Raw genomic sequence first — 14,418 nt, 5'->3', positions numbered from 1 at the left:
TACATATAAACCTTCCTCTTGAATCAATCTATCTAATAAAAAAAACCGCATCAAAATCCGTTGGTGAAATTTTAAAGATCTAAGCATACACAGGGACAGACAGCGGTAAGCGACTTTGTTTTATATCATGTAATGGTGATAATGATAATTTGCTACGTACGTACCTACTATAAGAACTCGTATATTAGTCTTGAAATTCTCAATAATCTAACGTAACTAACGTAACCATAATTATCGGATGTCCGAAATAAAAATCTATCCAAACCGAATCTATCCATAATCAAATCGGATAAAATAATTGTTCATTATAATTTTCTTTTTGCATAATGTTTAATTAAAGATATTTAAAAAAATGTTTTTAAGGCTATTTATTTTCTGTGATTATATCAAATACCAAATTATAGCTTACAAATAAAGTCAAACAATTACCTTATAATTTCTTTTACAATACCTTAATAACCTAATATTCGTATCTGAAACAATCGGATTATCCGACTAAATTTCGTATCCGTAACCGTATCTGAAACCGGTAAAATATTATTCAAATATCCGTATATTATATTACGGATCTATGTATATCCAGATCCGAAATAACAAATCCACAGTTTGTGTTTGTTTAAGTTTTTATTATTAATTTAAGAATGTATTACTTTTTATTGTAATTCAATAGTGCTGTAATTACCAGTAGTGGTGTATCACACTGCATCGGTCCGTGTACTTTTGATTGCATTGTGAATATGCCGATGGTGTTTCGAATAAACAAATAAATAAATAAAACATCTCTGGTTCCGAACACTACGTCTGCCTTTTGTTTTATAATTTGACCATTACCAATAAGCAATCGCAATATTCAACAATGTTAAAAGTTCACTCGAACTAAGTCTGCAATCGAATATCACCTCTTCAAAACTCTTTGACATCGTCGACCTTTAACCCAGTTGGATGGATAATTACAGCATGGACGTGGATTATTAAACTTCTTTAGAATTAAAGTTAAATAGCCATGTCGAGAGTCTATGTTGAAAGTTTTTTCACATAAAACCTCAGAATAATAGGTATTTTATGTCGTTTTTATTAGCCAAGCTACGTGTGTGCCAAATTCCTTGTATTCGTTAGGCGAAGGAACGTGATGTGGTCCCGATAAATAAAACAAGTGACATCGACTTTGAAGATACAGAAATTCAATTTTTCTTGATGTTTTTCGTATTCCATAACTTGGACACAGTTTAATTTGAAATTACTTTGGTAAATGCTTTAAAGGATGTAAGGAATATATATAGCCTGTATATTTTCCACTGCTTGGCTAAGGCCTCCTCTTCCTTTGAGAAGTTTAGAAGTACATACCACCACGCTGCTCCAATGCGGGTTGGTGGATTCACATGTGGCAGAATTTCGTTGAAATTATACACAGGTAGATTTCCTCGCGATGTATTCCTTAAATTATGAATTATAAACACAAATTAAACACATGAAAATTCAGCGGTGCTTGCCTGGCTTTGAACCCGTAATCATCGGTTAAGATGTACGCGTTCTAGCCACTGAGCCATCTCGTCTCTTTTGTAAATGTAAGGAATGTTATAATGATATCAGAGTCCGATTGAGTAACAATAGTTTCAAGAATAAATTAATTTCATTTTATGTCACATTTTATAAATGCTTAAAGTGTTCTATAATCGTTTAACTTAATAGCTTATAGGCAGTAAACCTGGTCGACAAGATACGCATTCATCCGTCACTTTGCTAACACCTCATAAACCAACTTAATCATTGATTCTTCGTAAGAGAAGATAAATGATTTTTAACAAACTACCCGCCCCGGCTTCACCTGGGTACAATAATGGTCTACGTACAAAATTTAGATTGAAGAATTAACATACAGAGAAAAAACACATATATTTAGGTCTCAATACGTAAGATTCCATTAACAAATACAATAATCAGTCCACTTAATTCAACTGTGACTGTATCTGTGACCGATTCGAACGATCGGTTGAAGAGTTAAACTTAAAACCGAGGCAATTGATTTAACATGACACCAAGTTTTCAAACTTTGCGTTGAAAATTTGAATCGAACTAATGCAATTGTGTCAGTCTCTATTAAAACAAGTCGAAACGCTGAGAATATTTTGCGCTGTCAAATCTATTTATAGCTAAGCTACTGAAACATTAAGATGTTCAAAAGTCGCGGATACACTTTTGGAGTTTCAAATTGTTAGTCGATTTTTTCCACCGATCATTTATTCAAATGTCAGTTTTCATCGATTTCACCGATCTAGTCACGAGTCGTCCAATCAAAGAAGATTCTACCGTTTTTGTAACGATTTGATATCGCGAAGCACGAAATTTGTTATGGACACAAAATAATCATAATAAAATTATATTAAAATAAAGTTCTTGAGCCGAGATGTTCCAGTGGTTGGAACGCGTGCATCTTAACCGATGATTGCGGGTCCAAACGCAAGCATCACTGAATTTTCATGTGCTTAATTAGTGTTTATAATTCATCTTGTGCTCGGCGGTGAAGGAAAACATCGTGAGGACAACCTGCATAGTCTATAATATAATTTCAACGAAATTCTGCCACATGTGTATCCACTAACCAATGAAGCAGCGTGGTGGAATATGCTCTAAACCTTCTCCTCAAATGGAGAGGAGGCCTTAGCCCAAATTGGTGGGAAATTTAAAGGCTGTTAATGTAAAATGAAAAAGTTCCTGATCCTCAATCCAATTCACTCTGGTTCTATAATTGGAAATGTTACTGTTGCTAACTGTGTCTCGTTTTCCTGACGATTTTGGTCACAACAGCCAATCAAGGGAGACTAACCAACTACGCAGGATATATGGTAGTGTAAAAGTGTGTGTGCAAACACAGATACACTCTCTACTCCCTCTCTGACCATCACCTTACAATGACCGACGGGTTTACATGATTTCCGAGGTACGGGACTGCACAAACTGCCAACTTCCATACTTCAGGCTGGCACTGAGAATTTTTCGACAGCAAACCTAATAACGTTTGTTTGGCCCAACCTGGGCTTTGAAGCCAGAACCTGGGGATATGTGGCCTTATATCTAGCCACCAGACACTATGATATATGAGAACACCGTCAAAAGGTTTAAATCACGCTCAATACGGTTTGATAAGCTGATAACACTTATTGGCAGTTTAGTTATCACCAATAACATCAAGTGTACGCGTAACGGCTTTTAGACATGTTTGTTTTAACAGATATCGTGAAAATCTAAATTTTATTGCAAATTTCAGTATAGTTATATATATTATTTTGATTTCATAAGACTTTGGATTATAAAATGAGGCTAATATGTATTTTAAGATCTGCAGAGTAGAGGCCTGTGACTGGGGACTACAATGATTAGTATTTTAGGAATTAGTTCATATCAAGGACAGTAGTAGTATTAAAAAATCAATTCCCGTCGTCTGTACGCTCAGATCTTTTAAACTACGCGACAGATATAAATGCGGTTTTCAACAATTAATATATTGATTCAAGAGGAAGATTTATGTGTATAATACAGGCATATTATAGAAAAGAAAAGCGAAAAATTTCAACTTTATAATCGGAAAAAAATCAATAATGTTTAATATAAAAGTTGTACATAGACCCTCATTGAACTGGTGTGTATCTGAAATGGGTAGCTAGTAAGATTATAAAGATAAATCATTAAAACATGTACTAAAACGATAGGAAAGAAAATATCTTTCCACCCTGATAAGCAAGGCAAGATCCTGTATAAGACTATTAAGAACATTAAAATATAAAAAAAAAACAAACTGTATAACATTACTATTAATCCAAGCGTTGAATTAACAATCTCCCCCTCCGATATCAATAATCCAACGATTATGTCTATCAGATTTAATAACACTTTTGTTGTAAAACAAAAAACACGGGGAATTAATATAAAATATTACTTGATAGCTTCAATTAAAATAGTATAACTCGTCTTGTACTTAACAATTTTGTCAAGAGCTGAATTAGAATTCATGGTATAAAAAAAAATCTTCTTTATTAAAGTGGGCTCATAAAAGCACTTTTGTATCGTTACGTTACAGTGTTGATTGTATGTGAAACCACCATACCACTGATTCTGAAAGAAGACTCTACCGAGAAGAACTAGCAAGAAACTCCAATTTAATTCCAATTAAATTTACATATATCCTGTCTGTCTGTTGTAATAATCTCGTATAGAGTGATATGGCTTATTTGTAAATGTTTTTTGACATGAACACTAATTTTTTTAAAAGGCCAAGTTAATAGGTAACCTGGATGCCATTAGCAGTGGACAAAGCCTAGTGAATGATCGAATTTGGTCAAGATCTGTGTATGGTAGCCCCCAACTTTTCTTTTCGATAAGATCTTATCCAAACCGTCTCTTTTAAAATGACTATTTAATTGATCGCACTTGTTGAATAAATTATATTTAGATTTTATATAAATGAATATAGTCTATTACGAGCAGACGATGTCTCTTTAGCGCTATCACAGATAACATCGTTTTGAGACCTGTTTCATGAAGATAAGTATTATGAGGAGGTTTCTTAAGAGAAAATATGGAGCCGCGAAGAGCTCATTTATTGATAGAATTTGTGAATATTTGTAACACTAAATTTAAAATTAGTAATAAGAATTTATACCACCATTCTTGGTAGTAAACCATTATGCGAAAATTAAAACTAATTCTATGAACGGAAGATACATTAGCTTATCATTATCGAGGTTGCTGATTAAACATCGACGCTTAAAAAAGGTTAGCCTGTTAGTAAATGGCTAATTAAACTGGGCTTCGACGGGTACATCATTAGAGACATTTTTAACTTTACCGTTTCATAAATTCAAATCATTTGTAAAAAATACATTGGTAAAGATATTATTCAATACAAGATTATACAGATGATAAAAAAGTGTGTAGTTAATACTTGTTGACTTCCAGGCAGGATATATTACATACATATATAATTGTATTTAACTAACATGACTGTATTTTTAAATGTTGAAAAAGAGTAGCTACTGAGTTTATGCGGGTTCTTCTCGGTAGAATCTTCATTCCGAAACGGTGGTAGCTTCACTTAATATAGTTTGTTAAATGACGATTCAAAAGTGCTTGTAAAAGCCTACTCGAATAAAGTATATTTTGATTTTGAGTAGAAATAAACTTTATGTTAACATTAGCAAAACTGCATACACATGATTTTTTTTTTTAAGAGTAGTAATGTCCATTTAGAAGGAATTAATAATATTCCTACTGACCCCTCAAATTAAGCTTAAAACTTGTATTGGGAGTGAGGACGAGAATAGCCCAAAGCGGCCTTGTTACCATTGCGCCATGGAAATCTATTATATGTGGGAGGGATACTGCATGTTTCGGACATCGTGATGTCTTTCTTTACCGCCGAAATGATTTATAAACATAAATTAATCATATGTAAATTCAGTCATTGGACCATCTTCAGAAATGAACGCACACGTATACCACCGTACTTGTACATTGATAACATGTACATACTTGTATCGTTCTACTTCCAAATCATTAAAAAATTATAAGCTTTAAAATCCACGAAATCACAATCATAATTTTAAAACGATTTGTAGGATTAAATCATATCACTCGTCTACATTTTTTAACATGTACATTTATATAAATGTACTCGACTGTAATTATTGTAATTAGTTGTTCGTAAAATTGGTAAAATTTGTAAATGAATATACCAATATATATGTGTATTCATTGGTATAAAATCTAAATATTAATGTAACCAATTAAATCTTTACTATGATGCCGCAGTCCCTGAGGTCTTAGTCGCGCGTGGAGTTAAATAAAAAGATAAGGAAATGTATTTTTTTTTATTTTATAGGTGGTTGAGCAAATGGACCACCCGATGGTAAGTCACCACCACCACGTTACATAGACATTGGGAACTTAGATATTATGTCCCTTGTCCCTATAGTAACACCGACTCACTTATCCATCAAACCATTCATCAAAGTTTGTTCATAACATTTGATCAAACATTTGTTTTAACAAAAATACAAAGTATGGCTGTTGGGCTGTAGAATATATAAATATATATAAAGTAGGTACATGAAAGGAGTTACGTACAACATCTCGTACATAAATAAATGGAAATAAAAATATCGCAACAATCTCGAATATTGGAACTGAAGATCTTATTACTCGACACTTTAATATTGCCGTGTCATAAAAATATAGTAGTTATTTCATCTCTACAATTTAAACTAAAAGGTTGAAGATAAAAATACATACGTCGTTCTGTCCATTGGCAATAAATTTAAACGTGTTCTAAATTTAAACATTTCACACTGGTTTAAGTTTTATTTTAAACTGGAACCATATAGAATATTAAAGTTTGGCGATGGAATCATTTGTAAGTGACAGACAGAGAGACACTACAAGATGTCTTAAATAGAACCATATGGTGTTATAATTGCGAAAGAAATTCTGTCTGTTACTTCTACAAGATTTAACCGGTGATCCGATTTAGATGAAGTTTGCTATATATATAGTTTCAGCCTGTAAATTTCCCAAGGTTTTGGAGCATATTTCACCACGCTGCTCCAATGCGGTTTGGTGGATGTGTGGGTTGGTGATGTTGCGTTTTTAGTACGATACACTTACCTTTAAAGGAATAGTTTTAGAGGTTATTCCAACATTCAGCACCATTGCGGTTCCATACACGTAGCAGATTTTCATTCAACACATGAAGTTTTCCTTATATTATAAGCAGAATTAGAGAACATGAAAATTCATATGTGACCGGCATTTGCACTCGGAATCATCAATTACAAATCACGTCTTCTAACCCCTGGGCCATAGGGCAATGGGTTAGAGTAAGCCCTTACCTTTGAAAGGTGAGACGGTTTTACTAGATTTACATGCTGCCTTTTTTTTAGATTAGGTAATTCAAGAGTGTGATCGACTGTCTATTTGAGGAATATATTGTGAGTTCTGTAAATCAGACGAACCTTAAAATTGGATCCAATTAGGAATAATGTGCGTATTCAATTTTCCTTGACATCGCGCGTAAATTTAGAGATATTTTAAGTTTGACTAAATATATCGTTAACGCAAAACTTTTAATTGCCCCTTAACAATTTTGAATTTATTATTGTAACTTACATGACGGTTACTAGAATACATCAAGAGACACTTTTACACGGTGGCAGGGCTTTGTGCAAGCCCGCCTGGGTAGGTACCACCCACTCATCAGATATTCTACCGCCAAACAGCAATACTTAGTATTTTTATGTTCCGGTTTGAAAGGTGTACCTACCCAGTGTAACTACAGGCACAAGGGACATAACATCTTAGCTCCCAAGGTTGGTGTAACGTAGGGCAAGTGCCGGCCCGCCTACCTATTACGTAAAAGAAAACATCCACCTCCTACAATACCTTCTTGGTATAAATAGGTCCTAAATGGACTCTTTTTGTCGCTAAATAAACCACCGACCACGTAGTTTTATCACGGAGTGCTTCTAAAAGAACTCAAGGAAATTCTTTACGTGTACTCCCGTCCTTTACAAAACCATACGATTGAATTTTAAATGAAAACAACATTCCTTTTCAATGGAACTTTTTACATGTATCGTATAAAAAGCAAGGGAAAATCGCCTTTATCTGACCCATTTAAGACCTATTTACAATGAGAAGAAATATGGGCACATGTTAGGCTAACTAAAAATAGCTTACATTTGCCTTTCGCTTGAAGTATATTTTTAAAACGGACGACAATATAGTCACAACAAAGAACTTATAACGAATTTAATGGAAATAAACTGTATATTCGTTTGACTTGAGATGGCTCAGTGGTTAGATTACGAATCCTTTACAAATATTGCGGTGTCATACCGAGAAAGCATCACTGCCTTATCTCCTGATTCATATGTGATTATAATTAGTATCCTGCTCATTCAGTAAAACATATTGCAGAATCGTAATAAAATCAGCTCCAAAGCTCCTGAAAATCAAACGAGGCTTAAGCCCAGCAGTGTACTCGATAATATCTATAACGATACATTATTATTAGGTAAATATTTACAAAAAATATTTTTTTTTTTTATGGCATTGTTTAGTGGACATGCATATGGGCCACCTGATGGTAAGTAGTCACCACCGCCCATAGACAAAGGCGCTGTAAGAAATATTAACCATTCCTCACATCACCTATGCGCCACCAACCTTGGAAACTAAGATGTTATGGCCCTTGTGCCTGTGATTACACTGGCTCACTCACCCTTCTAACCGGAACACAATACAGAGTACTGTTATAATATTTTTCTTAAAGAACGTTTTCTTTAGCTTTTTTTTCGTTTCTACTGTATCTTCTATAATTTTCATTCATTTTACGAGTTAAATATTAATTGAGTCGTCTCAATATACATTTGAACTGGTTGAAGGGTTTCGAAAAGCGTCAAACATACGAAATGATTTCATTCATTACATAATACTATCGAAACATCCGTTTGTTGCTTCAAATATAGATATTTATCGAGTAATAAGTGTTCGACTAAATTATTGAAACCGTTCAATTGATTGAATATGTTTAATTTACATCGATGCAATGACGGGTCAGGGGACTCAAGCACCCTTCAGACTAAAACAACAATAGTAATTATTGATATTTGGCGTTCGAATATATGATAAGTGGTTGGCACCAATCATGGTTCTTGGTTCCCAATATTGGTTCCAACCACTTATTGACATTTGATATGTGCATTGTGTATGTAGTTACATTTACCCTTCAACAAGGATAGCTAGGCGGTAAAATACGTAATGAGTGGGCGATGCCTAACCAAACGGGCTTGCACAATGCCCTGCCAAGTGAATATTCAACGTCTTGATCGAATAATTTTCTTCACAGTTCTGACAAACTTAAATTTTCAATTAAGTAAGTTTACCAATTATCATATAATCGTGTGGCGTCTCGCACTAAGCCCGTTGTCTCGGATTCCGTCGTAACTAAGTTTAGCAGTTATTATCCAATATATTCACCAAACTGTAAATTTACATTCAAATCAAACATTTGTACACGCTGAAGCTTGAATTAACCTTCAGAAACAAGCGATGCGAAAGCGTATTTTATAAAGCTGATGCCACATTGGAGTCGATTTCTGAAAATGATCTTGACAATATTTGACTCGCTAGTCGCGTAAGTGTAGCCGCAATCTAATATATGATTTTGTATCGCAGTTCTAATACTAGTCCTTGCGATACTAAAACTCCGCGTATAATTTTATACTTTTAACATACTTTATCTCAGTGATATTTTATTGGAAGTAATGCAAATTGGTTTTTTATAAATCCGATCGTACGAAGCGATTTCAATAGTCTAAGCATCCACACTAATTAAATCAAAAGAATCGATTCAAGATAAATCAACTATTATTGATTCATTTTATTCTTATTCTTCTGTACAATTAATTATATGTAACTTTAATTGAATTTACTATAAAATGACCATTTAAAAAGAGCATATAAGTATAACAGTTATGTTTAGCTTAGCTTCTGTTTTCAAATGGAAGTAACAATATCTAAACATAAAAATAAAAAAAAATATTGTTATACACATAACTTGACACAGAGTAAAATTAATTAAAATTGGATCAGTAAAAAAAAAACAAAAAAGATTAACAAGTCAATCGAAGTTATTAGTTATATTATTAGAAATATAATCAGATATATATCTGTTAAGGAATGCTGAACTAAATATTATTGTGTCCGGTTATGAATCTGCTATAAAAGGGATATTTAAAAAGGGCATATGAGTATAGCAGTTATGTTCAGCTTAGCTTCTGTTTCAATATTCACTTATATGACACTATTATTATGACTTAATCAAATCCCCACCCGCTGCCAACGCTCCACATGACAAGAATATATAAATTAATTAAATTATTTAATAGGCTTAACAATAATCCTTCACTTAATATATTATACTCTTAATATTCTTAATATAAATACCCTTATGGTATCCGATTAGACGCCCCTCAGGGTGAGCTGCATAAATTTAGAATTTCGAGAAGTTTTAAGAGTTGTGATAGCGTATTGGCTAGAAAATCTTTAATATCTTAATCAAGGATCGCGAGTTCACAGTCAGGTGAATTTAGCCTATTCAAATTGTATAAGTAGAGATAAACAAACTATAAAATTACATATTCCATGCGATTTGCTAATAGCTATATTATGAACAGTTCTTGCTCAACACATCTTGAGCCATTAAACCGATGATTTAAAAATGAAAAAAGAACGAATAGAAACTTTGAAAGGTTTAGGGAGTGTGGCCAGTATCAATACAAAAAATACCCTAAATTAAAAAGGAATTATATCCATATTTAAATCAAAGAAATAATAATGAATTTATTTAATTTAATAAAAGCCAATTATAAGACAAAAGAATTTTCCGACATTTTCACTGTACTTCCAATTTCCCGAGAACAACATTGCCAACATCAGAAACGCCATTGGTCCACGAATCTACAATGGTTACCACAGTTTATTAAACATCTCGACCAATTATATCCAATGTCAATTCAATGTCAAAGTTCTGAGCCTTGCGGTCTTCTGAAATTCCACTCGACTAATGCGGCAGTTACATATTATAATTGATATTACAAATAACCCTTCGATTGAAAATCAAAATCACGCTAAGAATAGAACGACGAAAGAAAGACTGTTTGTCCGTTTGATAACTCATGTTGAATTTTAAATTACTGAACTAATTATAATGAAAATTGACATCGTTTAGGTATTAATTCCCGTAATGCATAGCCATGTCTAAGCATTTAAATAACTGGATTTATTGGAAAAGGGACACGAATTACGTCACCGATAAAAACTTGTAACAATTATCTGCTATTCAACTATTTATTCAGTTCTTTTTTTCTCAGAATGTTGTACTCCTCTCTCGTCATCCTCCTCGTCATCGGCACCATAGCTTGCACTCCTGAGTTCACCCAAAACGATCAGACAATTCACCAAAATCAGGACACTAACCTACAAGATCATGTCGCTCCATTGGAGAAGAGATCCCCTCAATACGACTTCGGTTTGGGGAAACGAGCCTACAGCTATGTCTCAGAGTACAAGAGGCTACCCGTCTATAACTTTGGATTAGGAAAAAGGTACAGTTTAAATAATCTATACATATTTTCAACCATAACTAATAGTGAATATGGTCAAACTCAAACTCAAATTCCTTTATTCAATATAGAAGCACTTATGGATTGTCAAAGTCAAAGTCGGGTGATAATAATATCCTCTTGGCTGATATCCATGCCTGCTGACTGCATGCATTCTCAAAGACCAAGCTCTCTATTTATTCAATCACTCATTATCCAATAATACCACATCGACAAGACTCAATCGGGGAGAGTTCTGGCAGAAGTAACTGCTTTACATGCTATTCGACACTGAAGTCAACCAACGAGTCAGTCCGTAGTTAAAATCAACAAACTGTTCTTGGTGGTAGAATCAAATGTTGAGTTATTTACTAATTTTCAATTTAAATATGATTTAATTATATTTATGTTTGATTGTCCTAAAGGTCTCGTCCCTACTCCTTCGGTCTGGGTAAGCGATCGGTTAATGAAGAGCAGACTGACGAGGAGTTCCCCAATGATCTCGACCAGGAAACCTTGGCAGAAGTTATCGACCAATACGAAGACGCGCCAGGTGATTTTTCTTATTAAATGACTTTTTGATTTTTTTTTTTTTCAAGGTATATTCAAATTAAAATAGTTTTAGAAGATAATTTTTTTTTCATCAAATCTATATATCTATATTGATATTTAAGTCAAGCTGTTATCATATTATATTATAATTAAATTATCAGCAAAGTATATAATTCAAACGTGAGGTAACCATCTATTCGCCACCATAAAAGTTAGTGTTTTACTTAAATTAAATTTTATCCCCAGGGTACGAAATCAAACGAGCTCGCCCCTATAGTTTCGGTCTCGGCAAACGCATGTCCGAAGACGACAGCTCAGAGGAGAAGCGCGCTCGCATGTACGATTTCGGCCTCGGAAAACGACCCAACCTCTACAATTTCGGTCTCGGCAAACGGGCAAGGAGCTACAACTTCGGCCTCGGGAAACGTTTGAGCAGCAAATTCAATTTCGGCCTCGGGAAAAGGGAGAGAGACATGCACAGGTTCAGCTTCGGCCTCGGTAAACGTTCCGCGGACATCCCGATCGATGTCAACTACTACGACGCTTAGATTATTTGTGGATATAACGTGGGAACTTGTGTGGAATTGAAACAGACGTAACGTTACTGTAAACTTTTATTTAATCGAATAGAATGATCATTATATTCAGTTGTGATAAAATAAAAAGTTAATAAATAAAATGTTACCGTTTTTTCATATTAAAGCAAATCCTCTTTAAATAATTCCACGTGAGTTTTCATAATAGCGGTTAATTTAATTGTATTATTACGAATACCGACTGTGTGTTTGAGATAGTGAATAGCATTTATCAACTATAATTACGCTATGTATTCATTTAGTTTAGATAATGTTATTTTAAGTTTTTATTTTGTAAATTTTCTCGTTGTAGTCCTGTAGCTCGTATCTATTAAACATTGTAAGTTATGCTTATTAATATGAAGTCATAGATCTACGAAATTTGGATATAACTTTTATTGATTAAATATTATTTGAACCTATACGACTGTGCCAGTTACTAGCTTTCATTTTGTTCTGTCTTCAGCGATATCCGTCCTATCCTCGATTCATCTCTTTTATTTATATCAAAAATACATTTTTTTTATGATTTAATCAATTAAAAAATCTTCCTGTCAATTAAAATTAATACCAAATGTTTCGTAGCTCTATGTTAGAATCTAACTCTTAAACCTAAGTGAGTTTCTTGAAGACTTATCGATCTTTTATTTTGAATATAATCATTAAATATACAAATTAAAAGAAATTATACAAATCATAGAAGATTGCATCATTCTTTGTTTTTGATTTAATTCTTTCAACTGACCTGACCTTTAACCTTAGAACTGAGATCTATAACTGAATATAATAATAGGAAATAATTGATAAGAACGTATGTAATTCTTTAACAGTTTCTTTTAAAAATAGATAGATAGATAATAGAGCAACTTAAATAACAAAAGCAAAATACACAATGAGACCTTATTAAAACTCACAGAGCAAAAAGTTAAAACAATTACTGTGCTGATAATGAGCACATTCGATATTGGAAAAGAATGCTAAGAGCATTTTCTCGTTCAATTTCTACCTCTTTGCGAAATAATACCCAGTAACCTTTTCAAATAGAAGTAACAATACCTAAATACATAATACAACCACATGACACAGAGTAAAATAAATTAAAATTGGATCAACAAAATCATAATTGACAACTTCAATTAAACTTAATAAGTTTAATTATTACTCACCTAAGTTAAATAGAAATATAATCAGATATATATCTATTAAGGAATACTGAACTAAATATTATTGTATTCCTCGTTATGTAAGGCACAAGGCATTTAAGCTTGTGCCTAGCTTAAACGGCTACAGATCCAGATGTACCGTATTCAAATCCCTGGTCTAAGATAAGTAATTCTGCGGCACGTTAAGCCGTTTTTGCGCCCGATCTCTCTCCGGTCCGTTCTATCGGATTATGAAAGTGCGCTTCAGTTTTGAAGACTAGTAAGACGTTATTATTATGCTATACTTTAATAGTTTTTATATATATTTATTCCTATGAAGGTACACAAACAGAATACAATCCGAACATACATTAAAATTACGGACTTACACAATTTTGAGCTAGATTACATTCCTAAGCATGTGTACACGGCTTGCTCGTAACAATTATATTAATACAGTCTGGTGCTCTTTTATTGTAATTTATTAAATTTTTTTGATCATAACAAAAATTAATAAATTACAATAAATATATAAATTAAATTGAAATTATGTAACATTAATACTTCAAATATAAAATAACATTGAATATTTATAACTATTAAACTAATAATAATTATCTATAATTTTACCAATAAAATATACAGCATACTCGTCGTATTACAGTACAGTAAAAGGGAGAGGAGACCGGCGACAATGACGCCAAAAGCAAAGCGAAAGCGAATTTCTAAAGCTAATGCTACATTGGAATCAATTCCTGAGAATTTTCTTAAAATACTTATCTCGGCGGTCGCATAAGTGTGGCCGTAGTGTAAAAGATAATTTGTGTCTCAGCGTCCTCTTCGTATAGGGTTTATAAGAAGTGTATAATCGATTTTATTCCTTGATAAAACTCCATGTATAATTGTATACTTACCAATATTCACATAACTTGTCTTAAAAAATAAACGCTTATCTCCTTTCTGAGGAGAAGCATTGTAACTAATCCACCATGC

At 33.1% G+C, this 14,418-nt stretch overlaps 1 protein-coding gene across 3 annotated transcripts in view; it reads left to right on the top strand.

Annotated features, from left to right (window-relative positions):
- Window positions 1-12,995, top strand: part of LOC113400677 (allatostatin-A) — a 241,578-nt gene extending 228,583 nt beyond the window's left edge. For 2 of the 3 annotated variants that reach the window (XM_064218506.1, XM_026640326.2), the window contains exons 2-4: window positions 10,926-11,159; window positions 11,582-11,709; window positions 11,955-12,995. In XM_064218506.1, coding sequence (XP_064074576.1) covers window positions 10,927-11,159; window positions 11,582-11,709; window positions 11,955-12,256 — 663 coding nt within the window. In that variant the 5' untranslated portion in view covers window position 10,926 and the 3' untranslated portion in view covers window positions 12,257-12,995. Of the gene's footprint in view, window positions 1-10,910; window positions 11,160-11,581; window positions 11,710-11,954 lie in introns of all 3 variants that reach the window. The other variant, XM_064218505.1, reaches the window with a different exon arrangement.
- Window positions 12,996-14,418: the final 1,423 nt, after the last annotated feature.

Source organism: Vanessa tameamea, chromosome 22 (genome assembly GCF_037043105.1).
Source record: "Vanessa tameamea isolate UH-Manoa-2023 chromosome 22, ilVanTame1 primary haplotype, whole genome shotgun sequence".
Lineage (NCBI taxonomy): Eukaryota > Metazoa > Arthropoda > Insecta > Lepidoptera > Nymphalidae > Vanessa > Vanessa tameamea.
This window is presented reverse-complemented; position numbering and strand designations above follow the sequence as displayed.